The 17,346-nt window shown below is 41.5% G+C and overlaps 1 protein-coding gene across 3 annotated transcripts in view; it reads right to left on the reverse strand.

The window, feature by feature from the left end:
* Window positions 1–17,346, reverse strand: part of MYO1E (myosin IE) — a 76,624-nt gene that overhangs the window by 38,366 nt on the left and 20,912 nt on the right. For 2 of the 3 annotated variants that reach the window (XM_005487826.4, XM_026793925.2), the window contains exons 2-4: window positions 7,879–8,022; window positions 5,206–5,295; window positions 4,234–4,328 (exon numbers count right to left, since the gene is read on the reverse strand). In XM_005487826.4, the coding sequence (XP_005487883.2) occupies window positions 4,234–4,328; window positions 5,206–5,295; window positions 7,879–8,022 (329 nt within the window). Of the gene's footprint in view, window positions 1–4,233; window positions 4,329–5,205; window positions 5,296–7,878; window positions 8,023–8,396; window positions 8,416–17,346 lie in introns of those variants that run through there. The other variant, XM_026793924.2, reaches the window with a different exon arrangement.

The following is a 17,346-nucleotide window of genomic DNA, read 5'->3' on the forward strand; positions in this document are numbered from 1 at the left end:
AGTTTCTTCTAGCATTATTTACCACTTCAGAAAAATGATATTTTCTTCCACAAAGTCAATTAATACTTAGCTGAAATCAGAATAAGACCACAAACAGAGAAGGAAATGTTTTTTGCTCCTTGCTTCCTTCCCAGAGGAAACAATCAGTAATTAGAGAAGCAAGATCCAATACACAGCATCATCTTTCTCGCTAAAATTAATTTTCTGAGTGACATTTAATATGGTATCCATGGCTGTAGAACAATACAAGTGATGCTTATCTACATTGCCAGGACAATGTAGAAATTTTAATACCAAACATTTATAAAGAACTCCTGGATCTGCCAGTAAAGAATACTGTATATGTAAAATACTCTGATGTGTTTGGATAAGTTTTCTAGTTTGTTTATACAGAAAATTTACTTTCTGTAATTATGTTCAGAGAAAACTCAGTAGCATGATTTCAGTGAAATATTTTTCCCTTCTGAATCAGAGCTTTAACCTAAGTTTTCTTACAGTGTTAGACTTATGTTTCTACCACTTCCTCATTAAAATTTAGCCATATTTCCAGTCAGGTTCTCTCCAGAATGATCAGTCATTTGAGTGTTCTGGAAAGCTGAGATATAGAAGCTGACTAGAAATCTCATACTGAATTTTGAACTTTATTAGACTTAAGATAGACATGAGCTGTTCACTAAAAGCAGTTCAGGTAGCAAATTATCTTTTCATTAACTCCTATTTGTAGTACATAAGATGTATTGCCTTTTCAGATATGAAGTCATTATACACTGCTTTCCTGGACTCAAATGCTGCCACACAAATGGCAAATGCAAACTAAAACTACAAACAAGAAAAACTGCTTCAAAGCAATGGCAACATCTCCTGGCAGGGATCACAGAACCAAAGTGAAAATACAGACCTCAGCTTTATAGAAAGGTAAAACCTTAACACCCTGAAGAAATGCATTTATTGCTATATGATAGAAAAATACTAATCATAACCTCCATTCTCTCAATTAAAGTGGCAGCCCAAAAGGAATTAAAGGCACAAGAGACAATTCTCCATAATTAAAATCTTGACTGGACAACTCTTTGCTGACAGTCTGGAAGGGCCACACAGGGCAGAAATGCCAAAAGTCTCTTGAATTGCCACCGATGAGCTTAGTTCAAGAAAGGACTAAATTAAATATAATGCCTCAGTAAAACATAAACTGAATGAGAAAAAAAAGCCCAGTGTGGCTGTGTTACCTCTGTGAGTAAACTTCTCTGCACTCCTGCCCAGGCACACAGACCTGGGGAGACTGCTCCCTCTTCCCACCTCAGCACACCCTGCTCCTGCACTCAGCCATGAATCACCTCATTGTTTATTTACTCTGCAGCAGCCATGCAAAGCAGCTCAGCTGGGATTAGACATGGGCACATGTAACTTTCTTAACACATATGCAAATATGCTGGAATTACTCAGCTAATGAAAAAGCCTTCCCTGGCCTGGAAAGGTTGTTTGGTAACAGTTTTTCTTTTAAAATTAGTATTATCATATGAAAAGAGGTTATTTTTGCTTACAATCCATTCAGCATCTCAGAGAATTGCATTTTCTTTTGGATTTGCTTTTCCAGTTCATTCACTGACTTTTGAAGAGGATGAGTTTTGCTATCAGTGTCTAAATGCACTTGGAATTAACGTCCAGGTAAAAGTGGCTCTGCCTACTTTAGAGACTCTCTTCACCTGTCTGGAAACACAGATCGAGTCTGTGGGATGCATGTCCCTCCCAGGTTTGCAGGCAGATGCCACAGATGCCCAAAGCCCACGGTTGGAGGGCACAGCAGTGTGCACCCCCCTTCCCCACCACCCTTCTGCCTCCATATGCAACAGCAGCCAGACTTCACCTTTGTCATCTGGGCTGTGAACAGGGCCAGTCTACACCTTATTTCTTACCTTCTGTCTTTGCAGGAAAATCTCCCATTTTGACATGGGAAAACCTGATTAAATTTTACCTGGTTCTGTTCCCTGTTCTACCAGGGATTTCCAGTGGAGTCACTCCAAATTCAGACTAGTTATGAAGCAGAGATGCAAGAAGCACCTCACTATAACCATATTATCATCACTCATCTTCCACAGGACAATTTTTCACAGAAAAACCACGTTTCACTGAACACAAAGGTTCATTTGGAACTGCTTATGCTCAGCAGCTTCTCTGGCAATGACAACAGACAGCTGTGTCTCAGTTTTTTGAGAATCACCAGTTTAGGGGCAGAAATGGTAAACCCCTGGCAGCTATTCTGTGAAACTGATGGAGTGGAAGCAGACTCTAAGTTAGGCAGAACATTCATTCCAGACAAGAGCTGCAGCATCCTGGGCTGCCGTTCTGCAGCAGTTTCAGTGCCTTCTGGTCCCCACAATAAAACATAAAGCAAGCAAACTCCAAACTTCAAGAAACTTCCTCCCAAAGGCAGCCCTGGCTGTTAGAAATAGTGATGACATTAAATCAGAAAACACAAGCAGTATCCAAACAGTTTAAATCAAATGTGGTCCGAAAGATTAAAATAGCAACCAAACAATATGAATTTAATGAGCAGCTGAGTTATTTGATTTATTATTTATGAAAAGAATTTTTAAGTGTCCTAAAAAATCAAAAACCATAATGAAAACTACTTGTAAGTCTAGTCCACAGTTTCTACAGTGTTTGTAATAAAAACATCAAAGGAAAAATAAATGTGTATGCAGAAAAAAAGTCTCTGAAATGTCCCTTGCCAGCATGATCCTTGTTTCAGTTTTGCACTAGATTTCAATTAACACCTGCAGACTTTGAATAGGCAGTGCACACACAGAGAAGTTTCACTCTGCACATACGAAATGTACATTCCTAAGAGCATTCAAGTACATCATCACCCAGTGTTCAAGTACAAGAACTCTCATGGAAAATTAAAGCTCTAAGTTTGTATCTCAGATCTGCATCTCAGAACTCTCTCAATGTGACTCCGCATGCATTGCATTGTGGGGCGTAGCACAGGATCAAAAATAGGGTTTTTATTCACAATCCACAACAGCTCAAAGATTTTCACTATAAATTTAGCTTCATGTGAAACATCCCACTCTCTGGGATGTTACTTTATGCCAAAAGCAAAATCCCAATTTTACCCATTCCTAACAGGTCTCAATTTGACTGCATGTGTCTAATAAACTTCAGCACAGCAATAAGTATCAGTTCCCCAAAGAGAAAGACTGAGCTCAGAGAACAATTTAGCCATCCCAGTGAAGGCAGGAGAGCTCTGGGCTTTTTGTTTCCTTTATCCCAGGGGCCCAGGAGCAGGGAGGCCCTCCTTGGACCCAGCAAACTGCTTGGCCTTCCCAGGTGTAAAATGCCTGCACAGCCCTGGGACACCCACCCTGCTCTGGGGACGGGTAAAGGGCAGCTCCAGGGGCCAGCCCTGCACCCCAGCAGCCCTGGCAGGAGGGACAGAGGCTCCCAGCTCCAGGGGCTCTGCCCTGCACCCCAGCAGCCCTGGCAGGAGGGACAGAGGCTCCCAGCTCCAGGGGCTCTGCCCTGCACACCCCAGCAGCCCTGGCAGGAGGGACAGAGGCTCCCAGCTCCAGGTGCCAGCCCTGCACCCCAGCAGCCCTGTCAGGAGGGACAGAGGCTCCCAGCTCCAGGATCCTGCAGTTCTTGCTCCCCACACGTTTTCTTTTATCATACACCACCTATAAAACCCACAGATGAGAACAAAGCAGAACTCTAGTCCCAAAATTCACTTTGACTGTCACTTAAATAATGCCTGTCATTAAAAAAAGTTTAGTAAGAATTCTACAGTGAATTCCATTGCTTAATAATTAAAAAGATTAATCGTGAAGACAAAATTAATTTCCCAGTATCTCTCGCCTTTTGTCTCTGAGTGAATGCAAGTAAAATTCCAAAAGGAACAAAAGACCATGATAAATGCAGTCCATGTGGGATTGCTGGATTTAACAGGATCTGGTTGTACAGCTGTTAATCCAGCCCCCTCGTGTAGTCATTCAAGCTGTTGTAATTCTGGCATTGGACAAGAAGCTGGCTGTGTGACTAAGATTTCTTGTGGTTAAGTTGTCATCAGGATTTTACTGGAAAACAAAAAGGAGGGTCAGAAAATTCTGGCTACCCCAGAAAATCCCAAAAAGTGGATGTGGACAGAAGCTTTTTCATGATATAATAAACTTTTCTGCTTCATCAAGTTAAAACACTAGAAGAAGACTAAATCCTTTTTACCCATCTTTTTCTTACCTAATAATGACACACTGATTTTCTCTGTCAATAATCATGTTTCTGTACATGCTGTCCGCAAGAGCATAAATATGTGGTGGGTTTTCATACTGTGCCTAGGAGGGGAAATAAAGAATAATTTGTCAAGGCAGCACAAAAAAATGCAGAAAGACCAAAAGAAGTTTGTATTTAAACTGGAAGAGTTATTTCTCTGGAAAAAATAATTCCAAATAGCACTTTATAGTGAATTTTCCCCAAAAATTCTTTGGTACATTTAATAAAAACAAACTAAAGTCTCTAGACTTTGCCAGTGAAGTTTCTCCAATCTATAATTTTCTCCTAGAAATACCCTGTTCTAAAAGTGGCTTCTGCTGGAAATGTATAACTTGTCCAAAGGACACACACAATTTCAGCCTATCCCACCAGCAGCCATGTGCTAACAATGCTTTCCCCAGCAGCACTCAGAGCCTGCTGCCTCAGGTCCCATTTGCATTTTGGGCCACCCAAACCCAACAGCTGCCCTGAGTGGACACACCCAACTCAGACAGGAAACTGAATTTAAGTCCCTAATGTGTCTGTGCTAACTCACTCTTCAAGCTGTATTTTCAAAAGTGGCATCTAATTTTGGCACCTCACTTTTTTATTGTTCTTGTCCAGCTAGAGTTCTGAAATCACAGTCTCCAAATCCACTAATGGCAATTTTGTGCATATGACAGCTTAAAAACTGCCTTTGCAGGAGCAGGGACATGTCAAGGAGTGATACCTAATATGGATTAGAGCTAATCAATACAAGTATTTTCTTGAAATGCTGATCTTGCATGACAGGAAGTTCAATCTGAATACTCAGTCTATGGCAATGACCATCTGCCAAGTTCTCCCAGGCAAGCACAATGCTAGCAAACCCAGAAACAAACTCTTCCCAGAATTCAACTGTACAGGATAATGATTTCCAAGCCCCTGATGCTGCACAATATTTTAGACTGCTTTACTTACTGCTCCTTGGTACATTTCAATTTCCTTTTCCCCAAAATATGGCATTTGCTTGAAAGGATTCACAGAGATTAGTACAGAGCCAATATATGTCTGCATTCAAAAGAAGTTAAGGTAACAGCAGTTTCATAAAGTATCATCTTCCTACTAACAACAAAGAACTTTTCCATCTATTACGTAATACTTCAAAAAATAGTAAAAACCACCACAGCTTACAACAATTGTTAATAAAAATTAAATTAGTAGGCTTACAAGAATATAAACATACCATTCAATTGGGATATTTTTGTATTATCTTATTTTAGAATAACCTAAGTACAGAATCATGTATTAAAGGCCAAAACATGACACACCTTGAATAAAAATACAGAAAGGAAATGGCACATTTGAGCTGGTTTTACTCCTTTGTAACTGAAGAGGTCATATTGTCAGTATTAGAAAATATTGGTTTGACCTTTGCAGAATACAGTGCAGTGACACATTCTGATCTCACAGGACAGTGCTGAGCAAGCAGAGCTGGATGGAAACGGCCACTGCTGAGCTAAATGAGACAATTACTCAGCTGCATGCACTGGGGGGCTGGGGAGATTGGGTAATTCAGTCTGTGCTGTTATTTTATGAGTGAAACTATTAACAGTCCCTCCGAGTCCTCTCCTGCAGACTGCCCTGTACCACCACACTCAATTTCAAGCCATTATTAGATTTTTTTGCAACATTTTTAATACAATATTTCATCATTCAGCATTCAGCTGCACATGCTCTGCATTTCAAATCCCTCACAAACCTTTGGAACTACAGCTGCAGTGTACACATAGGAAGCACCTGACAGTAATTCACAGGTATCACTATATAACTGGGAGTTAGCAATGAGCCCACACCTATGGGTCCAAAATGCTGTACTGCAGGTTTCAATAACAATCTGGAATTGTTCACAGGCAAACTTGCTATCTAAGCTTTCTGTGCAAAGTAGGAAAATTAACACATCAATCCTGCTGGATTGTCCTATGTAGGAATCTCCTACTGTGGTGCCAAAAGGTAACATGTTAGAGAAGAACTAGAACTCAATGAACATAATTTCTGTAATACTAATTTGCAATGCTTTCTTCATACATTTTTAATTTAATTCAAAATGAGTGACAACATCTGGGTCTTGGATATAACAGATCAATTACTCATTGTGTCAGTACAAACACTTGAAGTGACAGTTTTCTGTTGGTAAACAATACCAGCATTTTCTGGGATGATTCTGTCATCTCTGTACAATGTAGCACTGAGAAATGTTCATTCACGGGTGGACACACAAACAATTCAAATATTCAAGAGATGATCTTCATCTTTGAATGAAAAGCCTTCACAGAAACTGCAAAAGGATTCTTTCTCCCTGCATAAGGGAGGTCTGATTCCTTAATGCGACCACCAGCTCCCTGGGAAAACACTCTTATTCTGTCTTCAGTAGAAAGATCATCTCTATGTGAAAATCTCAGTATTTTCATAAAAAAGAAAAAGCAAAAATCTTTCTTCTGCACAGGGCACTGAAGTCTCTGCACACACTGCAAGGAACTTGCAGCACTCCACAGACCAACAGCACTCATGCTCCTACAGCTCGTCCCTGTACCACAGTCTGGCAAATACTGTGCAACTTCATCCTGCTCCTATAAAGCAATTTCAGTAACAGTGTGGTACTTCAGCAGAGGGTCCAAACCCATGTTCACACATGGATTAGAAACCTCTGCAGTTCATGATAGAAACAACTGCAACATGAACTTTCCAATATCAGTCCCTGCTAAATTGAGCTGCTGCACAGCCCTTGACCATCTGTCAAGAATATATGGAAACAGCCAGATCTTATATTTCCTCCTCTTTCTGCTAAAATATGTTAAGCTCTTCAAGGAAACTATTCTCCAGATACAACTAGGAAGTATGAAAACCTGGCTAAAGCAGAAGGAACAGCACAACTTTCTAGTACATCATCACTGACTAGAATTTACCAAATTCATTACTGCAGCTCATGTTACATTGCAAAAGCTGAAAATGAAATAGTGAATATTCTTATCTTAAGGAATTGCTTTCATGTGAATTTTTTTTTAAAAAAGCAAGCCTTGGGTATTCAAGTCTTTTCTTCCTGTAAGGTTGCATGTTCCAGTATTTAAATTTTCACATTTTCATTAATCATAGAAAAGATTAAGTGAGAACACTGAAGATTTACAGATGTTGACAAATTCACCTGTTTCCATCATCCCATGATTCACAGTATTAACAATTCCAGAAGAAGCTGTAAACAGGGCTATGTGACAGAAGAAATGCAATTCTGAAAGCATTATAATTTTGGAAGTATAGAAGACAACATATCAATAAATGTACACACACTTTAAACCTATCATTCCTGCTCTTAGAAGTATCATTACCTCAGGAGGCTTCAGGGGTCACGTCAATGTGTAAATATAGAGAGGTACAATCTTCAACATATTACAAAGAGTACCTTAAAATAATTTTTGCTATTTTATTTTCAACTCATAATCAGCTGAGTTTTCAGAGCCTTTTCTGTTATCTCAGGTGAAGTGTCACATAGACTGTTCAGCATCTTTGAGTAATCTTCTTAAAGAGAACACATTCACATAATTAGTGTCACATTGGCTCAGCAAAGCCCCGGGGCTCCCCAAAACCAGCAAAGGATACAAAAATATAATCATCCATGTATCGTTTCTTTAGGTTCTCCACTATGGCATCCTCAGTGATTTTGGAAAGCAGGACCATGTCATCCACTCCACTGTGCTTGACATTGTGGCTCTGCCAGTGGTATCTGTAGTGTCCTTTGCTGCCCTGCAGGAAAGCACAATGAACACCACAAAAGGTTACTACATTTCTCATCAGCACTAAGTAACTGAAAACCATTATTTGAATTCCAACTTCCCAAATGTTTTCCTTTCATTGAATTCTATTCCTTGATCCAGGCATTCCATGAAAGCATCCATAAGTGGTGTCAGCTGATTTGCTTCTGCACTGCCCTCCAGAACTAGAAGGTAATTCCAGGGGGTTTTGTGACCACCTACACACAGAATGAATTTCAGATAGAAGACATTTTTAAACCTAGTAGAAAAAAACCCCAATTATTCCAACTGAGATGCAGCTATTGGAAGCTAAGGATGCAAAAATTACACTCCTACATTGTAACTATTAGCAGTGAGGATAATTACCATCACCACAATGAATTATTCCTCATCTTTTACAGTCATTTAAATCAAAGCTGCACAGAAGCTGTTACTGGGAGGGAAGCAGTGAGCCTGCTGCAGCTGAGCATTCAGGGATGTTCTGCAAATGATGTACCCCAGCTTGTCGGCTGCATGTCTTCAGAGCCCCTTTTGATCTGTTAGTCACCATGCTTAATGACATCTAAATAGATACTCTCTCCCCACATTCAGAGACTACTATTTCAGGATGCTACTAAAACATGTGACATTTCATGCTGTACCACTTGAATCAAAATGTGTTTTTCTTCCAGCTGATTTGAACAGTAGTTTGGTTCCATGGATACACCCACAAACAGATTTAAATCCAGTCGACATCAAGGCTATTAATTCAGCTATAAATTTGCTCTCCAAACCCAAACCTATTTTCTGTAGCCTGGCAGACAATGCTAATGGAGTTCTGATCTCTTCCCTCTTTCTACTTAATTTTTGCTTACACAATAATGAAATTAGTGATGCTGGAATTACTACATTTAACACTAAGAAGTGATCAAGTATACTGTCAAGGAAGATGTAGCCAACAAAATGCCAATTCTGCAAATTTCCCTTATTCTTTAGTGCTCCAATTTGTAACAATGTGATTTAACTACACTGCTCGGGTGTACTTTATCCAGGATCAAGTCACATTCACCAGGACACAAGCAATTTACTATTACAAAGTAATGCATCATTTTATTCTGCAATAATTTACAGATTAAAGAAGAAAATTTAGGTACTCTGAACACTTCAGCTGCATTAGTATTTTGAAATGGGACATCAGCAACTTATAGAGGGGCAATTTTCATGCATACACATTTCTGCAGAAGCAAATGACCCACACAACTTTACTAGCACCAAGTGCTACACCAGGCCTACAGCTTGGCTTCATGTCAAGTGACATAAAAACCAACTGGATTTTCACCTCAAGTTAAATTAACTTCCACTAAACCCTGCTACTGCAGACAGCACAGAAGCTGTAGGCTTTGTGGGTGTTTTCTCTAAAGCCTCCAGCCAGTGCTACCCTGATGCAGATCCATTACTGCCAACACCAGTAGAGAACAGCTGCAAACTTACAGCAAAAAAATGCTTTCAAACATAGTACAGCAGAAGTAAATATGCCTGAAAACACAAACTCAGCAATTTGCCTGAATGTCCAGAAGTGTACATGCTGTTCAATAAAATAATAACCTTAAACTAGCTTAGCTTGTGTGAACCTTATTGATTTTCTATCTGTACAATGGAAGCAGTGATCTGGAAGCACTGAGAAAACAAAGAATCAATTTTTCAATTGTCATAAAACATATGACTGAAAATACGAGTTGAAGCTTGGTTTCTTGGAGAAAACAGAAGTCCAATGGACTTCAGTGTATTCATCAGCTTATTTGTGATATTACACTTGGAAAAAGGAACTGGCAGGATGGACAAAAAGGTACAGTATCAAAATAAATATGGATAATTAGATTGCTCACAAAGCTTTACAGAACATGGTTTAGTATCAGATAATGGAGTAAGCCACAGAAAATGTGTAAGAAATGAGACTGGGAAAACAATCAAGCTTCCCTTTAGAAGCCATGGCACCAGACCCAGTGAGCTCAATGAGCACAAAGCTTGCAAAGCCACGGGATACATGGACAATGTGCACACAGTCTGCAAAACAGCAGCTTTATGCAAGTCACTGACTGTTGCTGACTGTGATTAAGGCCAAAGGGTTCTTCCCCCAAAGCACTGGGGGGCAGCAGGGAAGCAGGGGGGCAGTGCCAGGGCAGCCCTGAGAGCAGCCCTGCCCTGCACTCCTGTCCAGCTCTGATCACAGCAGCCATCAAAGCTGAGAGCCACAGACCACAAACCACGCAGAGAGAGAGAGGTTCAACAAGAAGGCAGCAGCCCAAACACCCAGTAAAGCAGTGGCACAGAAGACAGCTGAGAGTCATGGCACTAAGTAGTTCACATTAAAACTGTAACTCAGTTTAAATGGCAGTTTCCTAGTAGTTTGGAATTGCCCCTTTCCTTTCAATACACAGCCTAAAATTCAAATGTGCAGAGAGGCAGGAAATCACCACCAGATTATTGTCAGACTTCTCCCTGGGATCTAGAAATAAGCCCAAGCTTGAGAAGTGCCTGAGCAGCCACAGTTAAGTTTTGCTCTCACCCCTCCTTCTCCAGGAAGGTAACAGCATGGCATGGTTAGGTGCAGTGACTACCACTTCTTTCTCTGGGCAACAAAACAGGGAGTGTTTTGTCCAGAGGACATCACCCACTCCCAAGTTCTTGCCCTTCCAAGCGTGAGTAATGGCTATTATAGAGTCTAATCTGAATTTAGCAATTTCAGTCACTTCCAACTTGTACTATAACCTTGTCCAGCTAACAGCCAATAGGTTTTTGAGTTTTGAAATTAAAAAAAAAACATTTAATATAATCAATCATCTGAAAAAACTTCACATCACAGCAGTTATAAAAGCAACTCTTCATCTTACTCCAGGCTGCATATTTCCCAAAGGTCAAAGTTGCATGCTTAAAAATTACACTAATGATTTGTTCTTATTGCATATTTCTTGAGAATTTAAGCTCTTTTTTTAGCCAGAGCTTTCCATCATCCAGATAAAAATGCAGCAGTCTAATCTGGAGACAACTTACATCTGAGCTCGTTACCTGGTGCCCACTGGAACCTGCTTTGCAGGGTGCACTCAGGGCAATTCTCTCAGCTGCTAATTGCCCTCTGCTGTCCAGCACGCAGCACATTCTCCCTCCACCCCTCTCCAGACCAATCACCCAGTCACAAGGCCAGGTCTCCTGAACTGCTTGAGTCCTTCTGTCCCAGAAGCTTCTTCAGAGGCAGCAGCACAAGGTTTGCAGAGCTGCCCCACACCTGATGCTGCAGCAGCCCCAGCCAGACCAGGTAACTCCCACAGGGCTCCCCTGGGACACTGTCAGAGCTGGCCAAAGAGCCCAAGGTCCAGCCCTGGGCCAAGCCAGGCAGGTCAGATGGCAGCAGATGGGCACTTGGCTTCTCTTAGGTTTTCTCAGAGAAAGGTGTGATCTAACTGTACAATAAGTAAGCGAATAAAAGTCTGTGTCAGCACTAACAAAGCCTGAGCAGCTGCAAAAAGATGAGCTTGGCAGATTAAGAAAAAACACAAAACAAACCAAAAAAACAACCCTAAAACAAAAACACATCTCAACAGGCTGCAAAAAGCCACAGAAGTGGAAACACCAGTGTAGAACAACCTGGCTGCCAGGCCTCCCCCAGGCTCTTCCTGGGCTTCCAACCCCAGCATCTGACGATGCACAGGGAGTGGAGGCTGGACTGGCAAGGCTGCAATTAAAGGCGTGTACCACGCTGCTGTCAGCTGTTATTATTCATTTGGTTGCTGTTTTAGGCTCCAAATCAGATCTGCTCTGCTCTGACAAGAATAATATTTACGAGTCACGAGCTGACCCCGTGAGCTCGGGGCCTGCTGCTCCCGAGCCACAGCCTGAGGAGGGGCAGGGCTACCCCACATCTCAGCACCTGGACACCAGGAACCTGCAAAATCCACTCTGCTCCCACCCTGTGTGCTCCTGAACACCCACTCATTCACAGATCCACACAACTGCTACATGAATACCAAGAAAGAGGATGCAAAATATATCCCATGTACTAGATGCTGCCTGTGCTTCCTGCACTGCTTTTGGTACTGGCAGCACAATGTGGTTAAAGCAGTTATTTCTTTGTATGGAGTGAGTAAGTATTGAGAAGACATTTATTTACAGAATTTATTTTTGCTGGTCTCCACCTTGTGCTACAGTATCAACTGCTGGTTCCTCATTTTTGCCTTTATTATTGTTTGTATATTCTTGCATTATCCCAAGCAACACGTATTTGATGTAGCTATAAAAAGATAACCCATGCTGTGACACGGCATGGCTCTTTCTTTTAACTGGAAAAAACCCAAATATTTTTGTATTTCAAGGTGTTTAAAAATAGAACCTCTAAAAATAAAGCACTAAAAACAAGGGATCAGAAGAGACTGTATATTCAGTGCCTGAGAACCTTCTTACTCTGTCCATCAGAACTCTCACTAAACAACAACACCTACATGCCATCAATAATCATTCTTCATTCCCACAAAGGGAAAAATTGCCACTCTGAATCTCTAACAGCTTTTTTCAGTAGCAAACACCAATGCCCCATCTCAGTGCAGAAGGGATTCTCAGCCTCCACGAGGGAGCAGGAGGGTCAAGTGATCACAAGCATGACCTTTTCTTCCCCTTTTCCATTGACACAGTACTACAGCACAAAATCCTTGTGGTTCTGGAGCATGTGCCTGCCTCCTCAGCTCAGAATTTAAACACAACAGTAAATGAGATACACACATCAGCCAAAGATGTCACAAAACTGACAAAGCTGCACACCATTTACTTCTGACCTGACATCAATGCTTCTACCACAAGAGGCCCATCACCAGGCCCATACACACATCATTTGTATCAGTTCTCCCAGCTAACAAGAAAATAAACCCACGGCTTTCTGCAATGATATCATCTGTCAAAATTAGCAAACTTTTCTAATCCACTTAGAGGCATCTTTCACATATTTCTAAAAAATGAAAGGGGTCTGCTGTTCCCAGAGAATATTGCAAAAATACTTAATGTTAATTTTGGTCCTTGACTGGGATAATCAAAACAGAGAAGCTATAGTGAACAAATGGGCTCCAAAATAGCTCTTGTATCTTATGTTAGAAAAAATACTTATTGGCTGCAATGATGTGACCGTATTTCTGAAAGGAAATTAAAGGAAGACAGCAGAAGCAACAAGATGGACAAAGATAAAAGGCCATTTATTTAAATTTAACATGAGGAAAATATTAAGGGAGACGAAAAGCAGTGCTTAAAGATTTGAGGAAATAGCAAAGCAAAAATACTGAGCATCTAGGCAGCAGGATAGACATCTTAAACAGAGAACTAAAAATACCAAAAATGTATTAAGGAATGGAAACTACTAGCAGGTTAATATCCAAAAAAACTCAGCTAGGGAAATATAATACTGAGAAAAAAATGTCTGGGGGGAAAAGCCAAGTGCTCTCACTGTCTGCTCTGAGAAAGGGTTGGATTCAGCCCAACATGACCCCAGAGCTGGTTCCAGGCTGCAGGAGATCCCAGCGGCCCAAACAGCTGCTCCCACCAGCTCCTGTGCGGGTGCTGCTGCCCCAGCAGGGCCTGGCCCCAGGGCAGCTCCCCACCATCACCTCCTGCTCTGGAGCCAGGGAACAGCCAGGCTCTACCTGCCTGCAGCCAGGGCTGGGAGCAGCAGATGCGGCAGCAACCAGAGCCTGCTCACCTGGACAGCAAATGCACACTCTAACACAGCAGGAGCTATGAGAACATGGGAGTCTACAGGATTTACACATCACGCTCATTTTCAGGAGTCAGAAACAACATTGGCATTCTTCTAAGATAAGCTCTTCTAAGATATGTAACAGGACGCTACCAGAATAGAAGTTACTTCAGTATTTAACCACAAGGCTCATCTGTTGCATCAGTATTAACTTTCACTTAGAAGTTTTGAAATACTGTTTTTAATAAGGCACATGACAGACAAAAATAAGCGAGGAAGGAGCTCAAAGGCGGATCGTGCAAACGTGCCTAAGATTTTGAAACAAGTTACAGAGACTGCAGGCAGATACTGGGAAGTAGTAAATGACGTGTGAACTCCGATTTGCTTATCCCACAGCTTGTTGGGGGGCTGTGTCCTGAGGTTCCAAGAAATACCTTTCCTAAGGAAATGCAATACTGTTAACAACTTAATACAGCTGACTTGCTCTTAGATATTTATTGTTTTACTTCACTTATTGAACAGTCTCTGGAGCTGTCTGAAGTCTGACTTGTTCCTTGTGGCAGGAGCAGCAAGCTCTCCTGGGACTGGTGGATCAGGAGAGACCCTGGCTGCCTTGCAATAGCAGCTTTTATTCCATGTACGTGTGGGCATATACAGCACCAGAATCCCCCTGTACTGCAGTCACTGCACTGAGCAGCATTCACACACACTAACTCTTGATCTGTGAATTGTACATGCAGTTTACATTTGTATAAATCTACCATACAATTTAAGAAATGTAACAGATAGATTACAACAAATATTTTCATTTTGGCTATGTCAATCCTTGAGTGTAATAAAGATTTTATATGCGTCACTCTTCTCCACTAAAGACAGGTTTCAAAGGCGTTTAAGCAATCATACACCTCACACATAAATTATTATGGTCTTCAATTGAAAAACGTAGTTTGGAAACTCCATCAGAAGATTCAGACAACATGCCACAGCCTCTGCTATAGCAGAATACTGAAAATATTTTTCCTGGATCATCCTGCAACTAAGCAATAAACTGAAGTCCACTGGGAGTTTCCCATGCTCTCCAGAGGGAGGAATGTCAGAGCAATGTGACTCAGAGGCTCCACGCGTGGGACCAGCGCCTCGGCACGCACTGCAGAGGGGAGCGCTGGATGCTGGTGCTGGCAGCTGGGCTGCCCGCACTGTGCTGGTGCCAGGGGAAAATTTCAGACCAAGTAAAACCCATATTTTTTTACATTACTAAGATAACCTCAGCCTTGTCCTGCTCTAGCTGATGTCAACACTCGCTCCCCTGCCCCTGGCAGCTTTTGGAATCTCGGGTGTTAGCACCCAGCTTTAGACCATCAGGCCCCAAGGACCGCAGTGAATTCCTCCCTGCTCAGTCACTGCCCTCAGTGTAGGGCCGCAGCCGTTCCTGCTCCCTTCTCCCGACCCCTTTGTGCCCGCAAAATGAGGACATTTGTCTCCTTATCACACCGATACTGCAGGACACCACGCTGGGAGCCTAAGGCCAAGGTCTGCCCCGGCAGCATGCCCAGCTGACAATGCCGTGACAGGTTTTACACGGAACGCGTGGTCACCCCCGGAGTCCCCCAGGGACAATGCTGGGACGGCAGCTCGCAGCCACGCTGAAAGCCACGGATGCTGCAGCTCCCCGAGGGATCTGCCCCTGCAGCTCAGGGGCTGCCCAGCCCAGATTCCCCTCTAGCCCTTCCCAGTACCACAATGCTCCTGCCAGAAAGCAGAGTGGGGCAGTGCATTATGAAGAAAATAAAAATAATTGTTTTAACCTTATTCTTTAGCTGCAGGTTTTGCTTTTAATTTATGCAGAATGCAAATTAAGAGCATTGCAATACTTCTGAATTACTTAGCGTTTAAACTGATAAGACAACATTGAAGGATGAAAGAATAATACATTTTTGCAATTATTAAATTACAGCAATTATTGAACATCTACATTTTGTTGGGTATATTTGTCCTCACCAATTTTTACACAACACGCTGGGCAGATTACAGACCTTATTTTATTACTGCTTCTAATCAAACAAGATGTTTTTATGCCAACAGTTTGATTTAGCTGAGTAACAGCATGTAGCAATTCCACAAAAACTGAAAGACTAATTTCTAAAATAAGCATTAGCTAAATCATCCCCCTGAATAACAACTAAATTTAAAATAATTTGGAAAAACTACAGCTGAGTCTCTTTCGGGTGGTTTTTTTTTTCCTTTAAAAAAAAGCCATTTTCTGAACTTATTTACAAACCAGAGAGAATATGGATACTGTTTTCTAAGTGGAGACTGTCATGTAGTCACATGCCTGCGGCAGTTCAGGCTAAAGAAAAACACTCTTTATTGCAACAGGCATGATGAAACTGCAAAAGCTGCTACCCAGCAGAAAACTGTGGCCAAGACTTTTTTCAACAGCATGTACCAAAAAGCACCTTTGTGCTGACATCACCAAACTTCATTAGTGTTATGCACTGCTCAGAGTTGTAACATTTAACTGTTCTGATACCACAAATAAGATATGCAGTCAACTGCTTAATTCTTAACCTGGGCATTAGCGTGGTCATGGGTTCCAAGTTCACCTATTTTTGAGGTATGTGCTTTGATCTTCCCTCCTGCATGCATAGTTTCAACGGGGGTGAGTGGGGCAGGAGAAGACGATCACTGCTCTGTGTACCAGGGTGGAGCCTGTGATAAAGAGCTTGAAGAACTCCAATGTATTCTGTTAGGTTTACACAGGATTTTCCAAAGTTGCTGGCTTCAAGCACATCTGGTTTCATGTTTGGTGAGAGCTGTGTGTGAAAAATGCATGTGTTTTATGACTGGCTTTTGGCAAATATTAAAATTAATATTATATGTGTTATGTTAGAAAGTAGCGCTGTATTAATTCTCTTAGGTAGTGTATTAAATATAGCTTTAGGTTATAAAAAAATGTTAAAATAGAAACTATGTTATGTGGGATACTTTTTTAAAGAAAGGACTTGCAGCGAGATAGCAGCCACAGGACACCTAATGTTTCAGAGAAAAAGAATTTATTGCCCTCTTATCAGAAGAAACTTCTTCCCGTCTCGAAGACACTGTTAGGATTCAGAGGAAGAAGTTGACTATGACCGGACAGAATCCTGTGTTTGAATGGAATTTATGCATCATGTATGAGGTGTATGAATATGCAACAGGCTGTTGTTTTTAAGAGTTAATCCTCTGTTAATGTGGGTCCTTTTTCAGGCTTGTGCTGCCCAGAAAAAGGTACCCGGATATTCATAAGTCTTTGATTCTGTTGTCTCATATTGTCCTAATTCAAATTGTCCACATTATTATTACTCTAATTGTATTAATAGTTTTATTACTATGAAACGTTTAAACTTTAAAAACAAGTGACTGGCGTTTTTCACAGCAATAACCCCAGGGCTCAGGAGCTGGCAGCTCCTCTCACGGGACAGCGGCTGCAGGAGAGCATTTGGGGGGTCAGGAGGAGCTCTGCACTGGGGGAGGTTCTGATGCAAAAATTGCTTTTTATGTTTATTTTAATTTCACAGAGTGCTGAGTAAAGGGAGTAAAGGCTCCAGAAGTGCAGCAGCTTCCTGT

This window comes from Zonotrichia albicollis, chromosome 11 (assembly GCF_047830755.1).
Source record: "Zonotrichia albicollis isolate bZonAlb1 chromosome 11, bZonAlb1.hap1, whole genome shotgun sequence".
Lineage (NCBI taxonomy): Eukaryota > Metazoa > Chordata > Aves > Passeriformes > Passerellidae > Zonotrichia > Zonotrichia albicollis.